This window comes from Hemiscyllium ocellatum, chromosome 24 (genome assembly GCF_020745735.1).
Source record: "Hemiscyllium ocellatum isolate sHemOce1 chromosome 24, sHemOce1.pat.X.cur, whole genome shotgun sequence".
Lineage (NCBI taxonomy): Eukaryota > Metazoa > Chordata > Chondrichthyes > Orectolobiformes > Hemiscylliidae > Hemiscyllium > Hemiscyllium ocellatum.
This window is the reverse complement of record NC_083424.1, coordinates 1404171-1416633: the sequence shown is the minus strand read 5'-3', so window position 1 is coordinate 1416633 and position 12463 is coordinate 1404171. Positions and strand designations below refer to the sequence as shown.

Sequence of the window (12463 nt, the reverse complement as noted above, 5' to 3'; positions counted from 1 at the left end):
GAGGAGGGCGGGGAGAGAGAGGGAGGAGGAGGGAGAGGGGGAGGGGGGGGGAGAGGGGAGGGGGAGGAGGAGGGAGAGAGGGAGGGGGAGGGGGGGAGAGAGAGAGGGGGAGGGGGAGGGGAGAGAGAGAGAGGGGGAGGGGGAGGGGGGGAGAGAGAGAGGGGGAGGGGGAGGGGGGAGAGAGGGGGGAGGGGGAGGGGGGAGAGAGGGAGGGGAGAGAGGGAGGGGGAGAGAGGAGGGGAGAGAGGGAGGGGGAGAGAGGGGAGGGGGAGAGGGGAGGGAGGGGGGAGAGAGGGAGGGGGGAGAGGGGAGGAGGGAGGGGGAGAGGGGAGGGGGGGAGAGAGAGAGGGGGAGGGAGGGGGGGGGGAGGGAGGGAGGGGGGGGAGGGAGAGAGGGAGGGAGGGGGAGGGAGGGGGAGAGAGGGAGGGGGAGGGGGGGGGGGGAGAGAGGGAGGGGAGAGAGGGGGGGGGAGGGGAGAGAGGGAGGGGAGAGAGGGGGGGGAGGGAGAGAGGGAGGGGGAGGGGGGGGGAGAGAGGGAGGGGGAGGGGGAAGAGGGAGGGAGGGAGGGAGGGGGAGGGGGGGAGGGAGGGAGGGGAGGGGGGAGGGAGGGAGAGAGGGGGGAGGAGGGCGGGGAGAGAGAGGGAGGAGGAGGGGGAGGGGGAGGAGGAGGGAGAGAGGGAGGGGGGAGGGGGGAGAGAGAGAGTGGGGGGGGAGAGAGAGTGGGGGAGAGAGTGGGGGAGGGGGGAGAGAGAGAGGGGGAGGGGGAGGGGGGAGAGAGGGGGAGGGGGAGGGGGGAGAGAGGGAGGGGAGAGAGGGAGGGGGAGAGAGGAGGGGAGAGAGGGAGGGGGAGAGAGGGGAGGGGGAGAGGGGAGGGGGGAGAGAGGGAGGGGAGGAGGGAGGGGGAGAGGGGAGGGGGGAGAGAGAGAGGGGGAGAGGGGAGGGGGAGAGGGGAGGGGGGGGAGAGAGGGAGGGGGAGAGGGGAGGGGGGGAGAGAGGGAGGGGGAGAGGGGAGGGGGGGGAGAGGGGAGGGGGAGAGGGGAGGGGGGGGAGAGGGGAGGGGGGGAGAGAGGGGAGGGGGAGAGGGGAGGGGGGGAGGGGAGGGGGAGGAGGGGAGGGGGGGAGAGAGGGAGGGGGAGAGGGGAGGGGGGGGAGAGAGGGAGGGGGAGAGGGGAGGGGGGGGAGAGGGGAGGGGGGGAGAGAGGGGAGGGGGGGGAGAGGGGGGAGGGGGAGGAGGAGGAGGGGAGGGGGGGGAGAGGGAGGAGGAGGAGGGGAGGGGGAGGAGGGGAGGGGGGGAGAGAGGGAGGGGGAGAGGGGAGGGGGGGGAGAGAGGGAGGGGGAGAGGGGAGGGGGGGGAGAGAGGGAGGGGGAGAGGGGGGGGGGGAGAGAGGGAGGGGGAGAGGGGAGGGGGGGGGAGAGAGGGGGGGAGAGAGGGAGGGAGGGGAGGGGGAGAGGGGAGGGAGAGAGGGAGGGAGGGGAGGGGGAGAGGGGAGGGAGGGAGGGGGTGGGGGAGAGGGGAGGGGGTGGGGAGAGGGGGGGGAGAGGGGGGAGGGGGAGGGGGGGGAGGGGGGAGAGAGGGGGAGGGGGAGAGAGGGGGAGGGGGAGGAGAGAGGAGGGGGAGGGGGGGAGAGGGGGAGAGAGAGAGAGGGGGGGAGAGAGGGGGGAAGGAGGAGGAGAGGGGGTAAATGGAGGGGAGTGTGAAGAGAGGGGAGCGGGTAAAGGGAGGGAATGATGAGAGACAAAAGTGATTGAAGCTGACAGAGTGTCCCCTTTTCTATTCTGGTAGTTACAAATTAGAATGACCATGGAGTTATTGACAATTTCCAGTGAGCAGTCTTTATCACCGAGTCTGCAACAGATGTAGATTTGAAGTAAGAACCCCACCCCAGTAGATTTTTAACTATTTTACCAAATAGAAATGCAAAATGGTCAGCACTGAGGGTTACCTCAGATTACAACAGGATCTGGACCAGATGGGCCAATGGGCTGAGAAGTGGCAGATGGAGTTTAATTCAGATAAATGCGAGGTGCTGCATTTTGGGAAAGCAACTCTTAGCAGGACTTATACACTTAATGGTAAGGTCCTAGGAAGTGTTGCTGAACAAAGAGACCTTGGAGTGCAGGTTCGTAGCTCCTTAAAAGTGGAGTCGCAGGTAGATAGGGTAGTGAAGAAGGCCTTTGGTATGCTTTCCTTTATTGGTCAGAGTATTGAGTACAGGAGTTGGGAGGTCATGTTGCGGCTGTACAGGACATTGGTTAGGCCACTGTTGGAATATGGTGTGCAATTCTGGCCCCCTTCCTATCGGAAAGATGTTGTGAAACTTGACAGGGTTCAGAAAAGATTTACAAGGATGTTGATGGCAAGGTTGGAGGATTTGAGCTATGGCGAGTGGCTGAACAGGCTGGGGCTGTTTTCTCTGGAGCATCGGAGGCTGAGGGGTGACCTTATAGAGGTTTATAAAATCACAAGGGGACATGGATAGGATAAATAGGCAAGGTCTTTTCCCCCTGGGGTGGGGGAGTCCAGAATTAGAGGGCATAGGTTTAGGGTGAGAGGGGAAAGATATAAAAGAGACCTAACGGGCAACTTTTTCACGCAGAGGATGGTAAGTGTGTGGAATGAGCTGCCAGAGGAAGTGGTGGAGGCTGGTACAATGACAACATTTAAGAGGCATTTGGATGGGTATATGAATAGGAAGGATTTGGAAGGATATAGGCCAGGTGCTGGCAGGTGGGACTAGATTGAGTTGGGATATCTGGTCGGCATGGACGGGTTGGACCGAAGGTAAAAACAATGACTGCAGATGCTGGAAACCAGATTCTGGATTAGTGGTGCCGGAAGAGCACAGCAGTTCAGGCAGCATCCGAGGAGCAGTAAAATTGACGTTTCGGGCAAAAGCCCTTCATCAGGAATACAGGCAGAGAGCCTGAAGGGTGGAGAGATAAGTGAGAGAAGGGTGGGGGTGGGGAGAAAGTAGCATAGAGTACAATAGGTGAAGGGGGAGGGGATGAAGGTGATAGGTTGGGAGAGGGTGGAGTGGATAGGTGGAAAAGAAGATAGGCAGGTAGGACAAGTTATGGGGACTGTGCTTCGGTTGGACTCTAACATATATCTTTTTTTTACACAAGGATGGGTATGTGAATAAGAAGGTTTTAGAGAGATATGGACCAAATGCTGGCAAATGGGAGAAGATCAGATTGGGATTTCTGGTCAGAGTGGACAGGTTGGACCCAAGGGACTCTTCAGCCCATTTGTCCACCCTGACCAGACATCCCAACCCGATCTTCTCCCATTTGCCAGCATTTGGTCCATATCCCTCTAAACCCTTCCTATTCACATACCCATCCATGTGCCTTTTAAATATTGGAATTGTACCAGGCACCACCACTTCCTTTGGCAGCTGGTTCTATACTTGCACCACCTTCTGCATGAAAAAGTTACCCCTCAGATCCCTTTTAAATCTTTTCCCTCTCCCCTTAAACCTATTGCCTCTTGTTTTGAACTCCCATACATGGAGAAAATACCTCAGCTATTCGCCTTATCTGTGCCCCTCATGATTCTAAATTGGGCCTGACTCTGTAAGAACAGCTTTTATTTCATAACCTCTCTGTCCAAGCATCATTTTACTCATGATGTATTCAAATTATAGAGCAAACTAAAGGGGTTTGAAGGACCCTTTTCTGCTTCATAGTTCTGCTTCATTGTGCATTGGTGTTCACTTCCAACATAGTTGGTATCTCACTGATTGCGTTGAAGCTTGTAGATTTTGTTGCATTCAAAGACTTGCAACAATCCAGAGAAACAACAGACATGTGCTCATATTTTCTTTGTTTGTTTTCCTGCAGATGGTGATGTTAGTCTGCTTGTTATAGTGGTGGATGTAAATCCTATTTGGTGGGGTCAGCAGATCTTGAAGGAGTCCCAGGTAAGAAGAACACATTGAAGGAAATAATGTTGTTTCATTCAAATGAAAATTAATACATTAGTTTCAGAAGGTAAAATTTCAGAATGTAATTTGAGTGATGGTGTGTGGTGAAATTAGTTTTCTTTGGGAATGAATGGTGACGCTGGGCGTCTCGTTCCTAAATGCTTCCCTCAATCTTGATTGTAGGGGTTTTGTGAGCACTGTTACCCAAGACTAGGCATCAATGAATTATAGTAATTTTATGATAGTTTAGAAGCAGCAGTTTATATATGGTACATTAGTTAATTAGTCAAAGAAAGAAACATATACAAGCCATGACAGATAAGAATGCTTCACTGATCCAAAAACAATTCTCCAAAACAGCTCCTGGTTCGATGACTTGTATAACTGTTGTGTCAACAGTCTGACTGATACAGGGAAACATCCCCCAAGGAGATAGGGTAGCGTATGATCCTCAATCTTTTTGCCCCTTCTTTCCCTTATGACCCTATTAATATTCCTTAATGTGGGGGCTGGCGAGCAATGCTATGTCTAATCTCTTTCAGCCAGTATCATAGAGTCATAGAGATGTACAGCACACAAACATACCCTTCGGTCCAACTTGTCCATGCCGACCAGATATTCCTATCTAATCTAGTCCCCTTTGCCAGCACTTGGCCCATATCCCTCTAAATCCTCCCTATTCATATACCCCTCCAGATGCCTTTTAAATGTTGCAATTGTACCAGCCTCCACCACTTTCTCTGGCAGCTCATTCCATACACGTACCACCCTCTGCGTGAAAACGTTTCCCCTTAAGTCCTTTTATATCTTTTCCCCCTCACCCTAAACCTATGCCCTCTAGTTCTGGATTCCCCCACCCTAGGGTGAATTTATTTATTGTCTATTTATACAATCTATGCCCCTCATGATTTTATAAACCTCTATAAGGTCACCCCTCAGCCTTCGACGCTCCGGGCAAAACAGCCCCAGCCTATTCAACCTCACTCTACAGCTTAGATCCTCAAACTCCTGGCAACATCCTGTAAATCTTTTCTGAACCCTTTCAAGCTTCGCAACATCCTTGCGATAGGAAGGAGACCAGAATTAATGAGGTAAAAACAATGACTGCAGATGCTGGAAACCAGACTCTGGATCAGTGGTGCTGGAAGAGCACAGCAGTTCAGGCAGCATCCAACGAGCAGCGAAATCGACGTTTCAGGCAAAAAACCATCAGGGCTTTTGCCCGAAACGTCGATTTCGCTGCTCGTTGGATGCTGCCTGAACTGCTGTGCACTTCCAGCACCACTGATCCAGAGACCAGAATTGCACACCATATTCCAACAGTGGCCTAACCAGCATCCTGTACAGCCGCAACATGACCTCCCAACACCTGTACTCAGTACTCTGACCAATAAAGGAAAGCATGCCAAACACCTTCTTCACTACCCTATCTACCTGCAACTTCAGTTTCAAGGAGCTATGAATCTGCACTCCAAAGTCTCTTTGTTCAGCAACACTTCCTGGGACCTTACCATGAAGTGTATAAGTCCTTCTAAGATTAGCTTTCCCAAAACACAACACCTCACATTTATCTAAATTAAACTCCATCTGTCACTTCTCAGCCGACTGGCCCATCTGATCAAGATCCCGTTGTAATCTGAGGGAACCTCCTTTGCTGTCCACTACACCTCTAATTTTGGTGTCATCTGCAAACTTACTAACTGTACCTCTTATGTTCATATCAAAATCATTCATATAAATGACGAAAAATAGTGGACCCAGCACCAATCTTTGTGGCACTCCACTGGTCACAGGTTTCCAATCTGTAAAACAACCGACCACCACTACCCTCTGTCTGCTTCCTTTGAGCCAGTTCTCGACATGGCTAGTTTTCCCTGTATTCCATGAGATCTAACCTTGCTAACCAGTTTCCCAAGAGGAACCTTGTCGAACACCTGACTGAAGTCCACATAGATCACATCCACTGTTCTGCCCTCACAAACCCTCTATGTTACTTTTTCAAAAAACACAATCAAGTTCGTGAGACATGATTTCCCACACACTATGCCATGCTGAATATATAAAAGCAAATTACTTTCGCTTTGACAAAGGGTCAGTTAGACTCGAAACATCAGCTCTTTTCTCTCCTTACAGATGCTGCCAGACCTGCTGAGATTTTACAGCAATTTCTCTTTTGGCCATGCTGACTATCCCTAACCAGTCCTTGCCTTTCCAAACATGTGTAAATTCTGTCTCTCAGGATTCCCTCCAACAACTTGCCCACCACCAACATCAGGCTCACTCGTCTATCGTCTCCTGGCTTTTTCTTACCACCTTTCTTAAGTAATGGTACCACATTTGCCAACCTCCAGTCTTCCAGTACCTCACCTGTGGCTATCGATGATATAAATATCTCAGAAAGAGGCCCAGCAATCACTTCTCTAGCTTCCAACAGAGTTCTCTGGTCCATCTGATCAGGTCTTGGGGATACATCCACTTTTATGCGTTTCAAAACATCCAGCACTTCCTCCTGTGTAATATGGACATTTTCCAAGGTGTCACCATCAATTTCTCCACATCCTCTATCTTCCATGTCCTTCTCCACAGTAAATACTGATACGAAATACTCGATTAGTATCTCCCCCATCTCTGCGGCTCCACAAAACGGCCGACTTGCTGATCTTTGAGGGCCCCAATTCTCTCCCTAGTTACCCTTTTGACCTTAACGTATTTGTAAAAACCTTTTGGATTCTCCTTAATCCTATTTACCAAAGCTATCTCATGTCCCCTTTTTGCCCTCCTGAGTTCCCTCTTAAGTATACTCCTACTGTTTTTGTACTGTTCTAAGAATTCAGTCGATCTATCCTGTCTATACCTGACACATGCTTCCTTCTTTTTCTTAACCAAACCCTAAATTTCTCTAGTCATCCAGCTTTCTCTCCACCTATCAGCCTTTCCTTTCACCCTTACAGGAACGTACTTTCTCTGGACTCTCGCTATCACATTTCTGAAGGCTTCCCATTTTCAAGCATGGGACAGTTACTCTGTCCCCTTGTCCACCTTCATTTAAATATTCGTGTTCATTCGTTTAAAATTATGACCCCTCATCATAGACATTGTAAAACGGTGTATTAGTCTTAGATTAAGAGGGAACAACACTCTTAGATAGTTTCCAAGAGAACTCTTTTAGTTGGTACATAGAAAGCTGAACAAGGCAAGAGGCAGTACAGGACCTGTTTTCAGAAATGAGCCCAAGCAAATGGAAAGCATATCAGTAAGGGAGCATTTCGGAGTTAGTGGTCTAACACTGTTAGATTTAGGATAGTTGTGGAAAAGGACAAGGATGGATTGAGTAAAAAGCTTTAAACTGGGGAAAGGCTAATTTTACCAGGATATGATTTGACCCAAGTGGACTGGGAGCAGCTAGATGCAGATAAAATCGCAACAAAGTGGTGTGAGGCATTCAAGAGGGAAATAGCGAGGGTCATGCACAATGTGTTCTTGTAAAGATAGAGGGCGAGATCAAGATCGAAGAACCCTAGATGTTAAAGGACATAAAAGTTAGGATTAAGAAGTAAACAGAAAATTATGACAGATACCAATATGGCAGTATCGCTGGAGGACTGTTAAAAAGTGCAGAGCGAGCTTAAAACACGAGGAAAGTAAAGAGAGTGCATGAGAAAGCATTTTTGAGTAAAATAAAGGAAACCCAAAGGGATTTTTTTAAATATAAAAAGGGCAGGAGAAGAACTAGGAAAAGAGTAGGATCCGTTAGGGACCATAAAGTTAATCTGTGCATGGATACAGAATGTGTGGCACTGTCTTGCAGTGACTACTTTGTGACAGTCTTCACAATGGAAAAGGACAAAGCAAGTATAGACACCAAGATTCTGGATAGCGAAATAGTAAAATATAACATAGAAGAGAGGAGACACTTTCGGATTTAGCATTCTTAAAAGTGGATAAATCCATGGGCACAGATGAGATATATCCTAGCCTATTGTTGGAGGCAAAAGAGGAAATATCAGGCACCCTGATAGTAATTTTCAAATTTTTCATGGCTATAAGTCAGGTGCCAGAGAACTGGAAGACTGCTAACGTTGTCTCATTATTAAAAATGGGATGAGGGAGATCCAAGATGGCGGCGACTCAGCAAGTCTGAGTTTACAGAGCTCTTCCCAAAACCTGGGTAAAGTGAGTTACTCACCCCCACCTCACTTACCAAACCACCCAAAAACATTTTCTAACCTTAATTAGCTGCTTACTATTATATTTAAGCAGTTTAATATTAAGTGGATAATGAGTAAACCAAAGGGACCCCGCAGCTCTCAGAAAACAAAGACCCCTCCCCCACCCTCCTCTCCTCCTCCGGCTGCAGCTGATGTAAAAACAGGCCTTGAAGAGATGATTGCCAGGCTGGAAACGACACTCGTCAATTTCATTGTAGAATCCAGACAGAGATGGAATGCATTCGAAGAAAAGCTACAAAAGCACAGCCAGGCTCTCGAGGAACTGCAGGGCCGAGTGAAGGGGGCAGAGCTAAAGGCCACGACCTCCGAGGCTGCAGCACAAACAGCTGCAGAACAGGTGCGAGCTCTGGAGCAGAGAGTCCGGGCCTTTGAAATCTACATGGATGACCTGGATAATAGAAATCGGAGAAAGAATGTCCGTCTTCTGGGCCTCCCTGAACAAGAAGGGAAAGGACAGTTAGCAGTATTTCTGGAGCGATGGCTGCCCCAGCTTTTAAACCTGGGGGCTGAAACTGACCGGGTAAGGGTGGAGTGGGCCTACCGGGTCGCAGTACGCGGATCTGGCCCAAACCAGCGCCCACGCCCGGTCCTGTTCCGGCTGCAGAGTTATAGGGAGAGGCAGATACTCCTGGATGCCTCCAGAAATCTTGGAAAGGATCCTAAAGCCATGATCCATGAAGGATCCAAGATTATGTTATTTCAGGACTTCTCCCCGGCTTTGGCACAAAGGAGGAAGGCGTTTGATGAGGTGAAGAAATGTCTAAGGAACTTAAATATTCAATACACCTTACGCTACCCAGCGACGTTATGCTTTAACCACGAAGGATCCGAGTATAATTTTAGATCACCAGAAGAGGCTAAGGAACTTTTAGACTCGTTTAAATAAATCGTAAGAGATAATTTATGTTGGCTTGCCTCTTCCACACTCCGTGGGGAGAAGTGGATACTTTACTCTACTTTACTTTTGCTTCTGGGAGCAGGGTTGTCTTCCTTTGCTATTTTATGTTATTATACTTAACTGTAATTTGTTGGAGTTGTAATTTTATAGTTATGTGTGTTTGTACGTGGCATTGATGCTATCAGATATACTCAGGTATGGGTGGGGAGGGGTGGGGCGCTCACTGTTAACTCTAGCTCGGTATTATATCTAAATCCTATTAAGGAGCGCCCGGGTCAAGGGTGGGACACTGTTTGGGAGAGGATATGGTGGACCTTTACAAAGGAAGTAAGGCCCCCTGAGAACAAGGGGGAGGATCTCCATTCAAACATGTTTTTTTTGTTCTTATTGTTTGGAAATAGTTTCCTTTTTATTATACTGTCATGAGTGTATTAGAGAACATTTTCTCTTGTTTGAAGGATGTAAGTGACTCAACTATACACTCTGGATAATTGTGGATTAGATTAGTAGTTAACTGAGTTTCATTGTTTTTCTTTCTTCTTTAGTATCATTCCTTTGAATTTTGATGATTATATATTTAAGATCTATTTTTATATTAATGTTTGTGCTTGAAAGTTCTGTTTATTTTTGTAAATCTGTCAAAATATTAAATTTCTAATAAAAATATCTTTAAAAAAAAAATGGGATGAAGGGATACAGACCTCAGCCAGAATTTATTCTCACTGGTGGGGAAATTAGTAGAAAAATGTAAGGAACAGAGTGTACAGGAGAGGCACAATCTAGTCAGGAATAGCCAGCATGGATCTGTTAGGGAAATTCACATTTAACAAATTTAATCTTTTCTTTGAGGTGGTATCCAAGAGTATTATGTATTTGATGTGGTCTTTATTGACTTTAGTAAGGCTTTTGATTGGTTCCCTCATGGCAGACTGATCAAAAAAGTAATAGCACATCAGAACCAAAGCCTGAGCAACCTACCCTCCAACATCCAAGCCTTTAACCTGCAGCATCATTCAAAATGGCGCAGTCTGCCTCGAATCAGTGTTGAAGTTTATGTGCGAAAAAGGTTTGCATGGTGTCTGAAACTGTAGGAGCTGACACTTAAGTGAAAATTGATAGAAAAATCTGTTAGTGTTTCCCCGAAAAACCAAGATCTCCTCAAATTGTTGCTGTGTTAGTTGGTTTTGTAGTTTATCCCATCCCTTGTGTATATTTTTAGAGACCAACCAAGTGGAATTTTAATTATAAATAAAAACAAAAATTGCTACGGTGGTCTGGCTAGGTCTGCAGCACCTTCAGAGCTTCTTCCGAAATTTTAGCTGTATTTCTTTAACCATGGATGCTGCCAGACCTGCAGGGTTTCTCTCGCATTTTCTGTTGCTATTTCAGATTTCCAGCATTTTCAATATTTTGTATTTATTGGAATTTTAACTAACTTGTTGGGGGTGGGGAGAGACTGGACCCCGAGCCATCAGTAACATGCTGTATAGAATTGATATGTTTTACAGTTCACCCTGTCGAAATGTATGGATGCAGTGATGGTCATGGGAAACTCCCATTTAGCCATGAGCCGCAAACACAGACTGGCAATCATAGCAAGTCACAGTCAGGAGAGGTAAGGATCACTGCAAGTCTGTTACATCCAGTAGCTTAGGAGAAATCTGTGTTTGTGTAGCTGTTTCTCCAGGACCACAACACAATATATGTTCCAATATTTCATTTTATTTGTTCCTGCAGCCGTTTTCTGTATCCAGGTAAACACTGGAAAATGGGAAACTTTGCAGAAAGTGGTGACATCGGTTCCACAGAATCAAACTGTTCTGGAAGCAAAGATGGTAAATACGAACTCCTAGCCATTGGAAATGACATAATCACAGAGGAAATTAAAGATCTAATGTCAAAGAGTAAGTGTCGAGCTGCCCATCAATAATCAATGTACTGTAACTTCAAAATGAGAGGAGACATTGTTCTGCCCAGATTTTGGGGCACAATGGATGTACTTTTGTGACAACTTTCTTTGCTGTTTTTCAGCTGAAGTGAGAGCCCAACTTACAGAAACTTTATTGGCAGGATCTTTGGCAAAGGCACTTTGTTGTATCCTTGCATAAGGAATGACTTCAGAAGCTTTGAGATTTTTTTTGTTTTAGTTACAATATGGTTAACTTTGTGAAGATGCAAATTGTTTTCCACTTATAATTTTATTAAAAAATTCATTAGTTATCTGCAAAGAATTCTGCCTAATTCAGAGGTTTTCACTAGTTAACTGCTTCGTTTCCCACAGGGAGAAAGTGCTGATTACTAATCACGGCAAGATTAGTAACTGAATTTCTTTTCAACACAAGCAGTGTATAAATACTGACTGCTGGAATCCTACCTCTTTCATGTTTTGATAATATTCCAGTTGTAGAGACATTGCCATTTGAAAGGGGAGGAGTAGACTTGAATGAATTAAAGTGAAAGAGGAGGAGGTAGTAGATAGGTGATCTATACTTCAGGTTGATAACGCATCAGCGACAGAAGGAGATGTATCCAAGGATTGTGAGGAAAGTGGAAGTGGAAATTCTGGATGCACTGGTCAGAATTTTCTTAGACCTTGGATGGTGCCAAGTCATAGAGATGTACAGTACAGAAACAGACCCGTCAATCCAGCTCATCCGTGCCAACCAGGTATCCCAACCTAATCTAGTCCCACATGCCAACACCCAGCCCATATCCCTCCAAACCCTTCCTATTCATATACCCATCCAGATGCCTTTTAAATGTTATAATTGTACTAGCCTCTACCACTTCCTCTGTCAGCTCATTTCCTACACATACCCAAGGGGAACCTTATCTAATGCCTTACTGATGTCCATATAGATCACTCTACAGCTGTGCCCTCATCAATCCTCTTTGTTACTTCTTCAAAAAACTCAAGTTTGTGAGACATGATTTCCCAAGCACAAAGCCATGATGACCATCCCTAACCGATCCTTGCCTTTCCAAATACATGTACATCCTGAACCTCAGGATTCCCTCCAACAGCTTGCCCACCACTGACGTCAGGCTCACTGGTCTATAGTTCCATGGCTTGTCCTTACCATCTTTCAAATAGTGGCACCACGTTAACCAATCTCCAGTCTTCTGGCACCTCACTGTGACTATCGATGATACAGATATCTCAGCAAGAGGCCCAGCGATCACCACCCTAGCCTCCCACAGAGTTCTAGGGTATACCTGATCAGGTCCTTGGGATTTATCCACTTCTATGCGTTTCAAGACATCCAGCATTTCCTCCTCTGTAATATGGACATTTTTCAAGATGTCACCATCTATTTCCCTACATTTTACATCTTCCATCTGCTTCTCCACAGTAAACACTGATGCAAAATACTCATTTAGCATCTACCCCATCTCCTGTGGCACCACAC

At 47.1% G+C, this 12463-nt stretch overlaps 1 protein-coding gene across 4 annotated transcripts in view; it reads left to right on the top strand.

Moving 5' to 3' along the window:
* gtf2h3 (general transcription factor IIH, polypeptide 3) overlaps window positions 1-12463 on the top strand; it is a 31328-nt gene that overhangs the window by 1893 nt on the left and 16972 nt on the right. The window contains exons 2-6 of one of the 4 annotated variants that reach the window (XM_060843319.1): window positions 1784-1868; window positions 3844-3923; window positions 10544-10668; window positions 10791-10957; window positions 11085-11147. In XM_060843319.1, coding sequence (XP_060699302.1) covers window positions 10580-10668; window positions 10791-10957; window positions 11085-11147 — 319 coding nt within the window. In that variant the 5' untranslated portion in view covers window positions 1784-1868; window positions 3844-3923; window positions 10544-10579. The remainder of the gene's footprint in view (window positions 1-1783; window positions 1869-3843; window positions 3924-10543; window positions 10669-10790; window positions 10958-11084; window positions 11148-12463) is intronic. The other 3 variants (XM_060843318.1, XM_060843316.1, XM_060843317.1) reach the window with 3 other exon arrangements.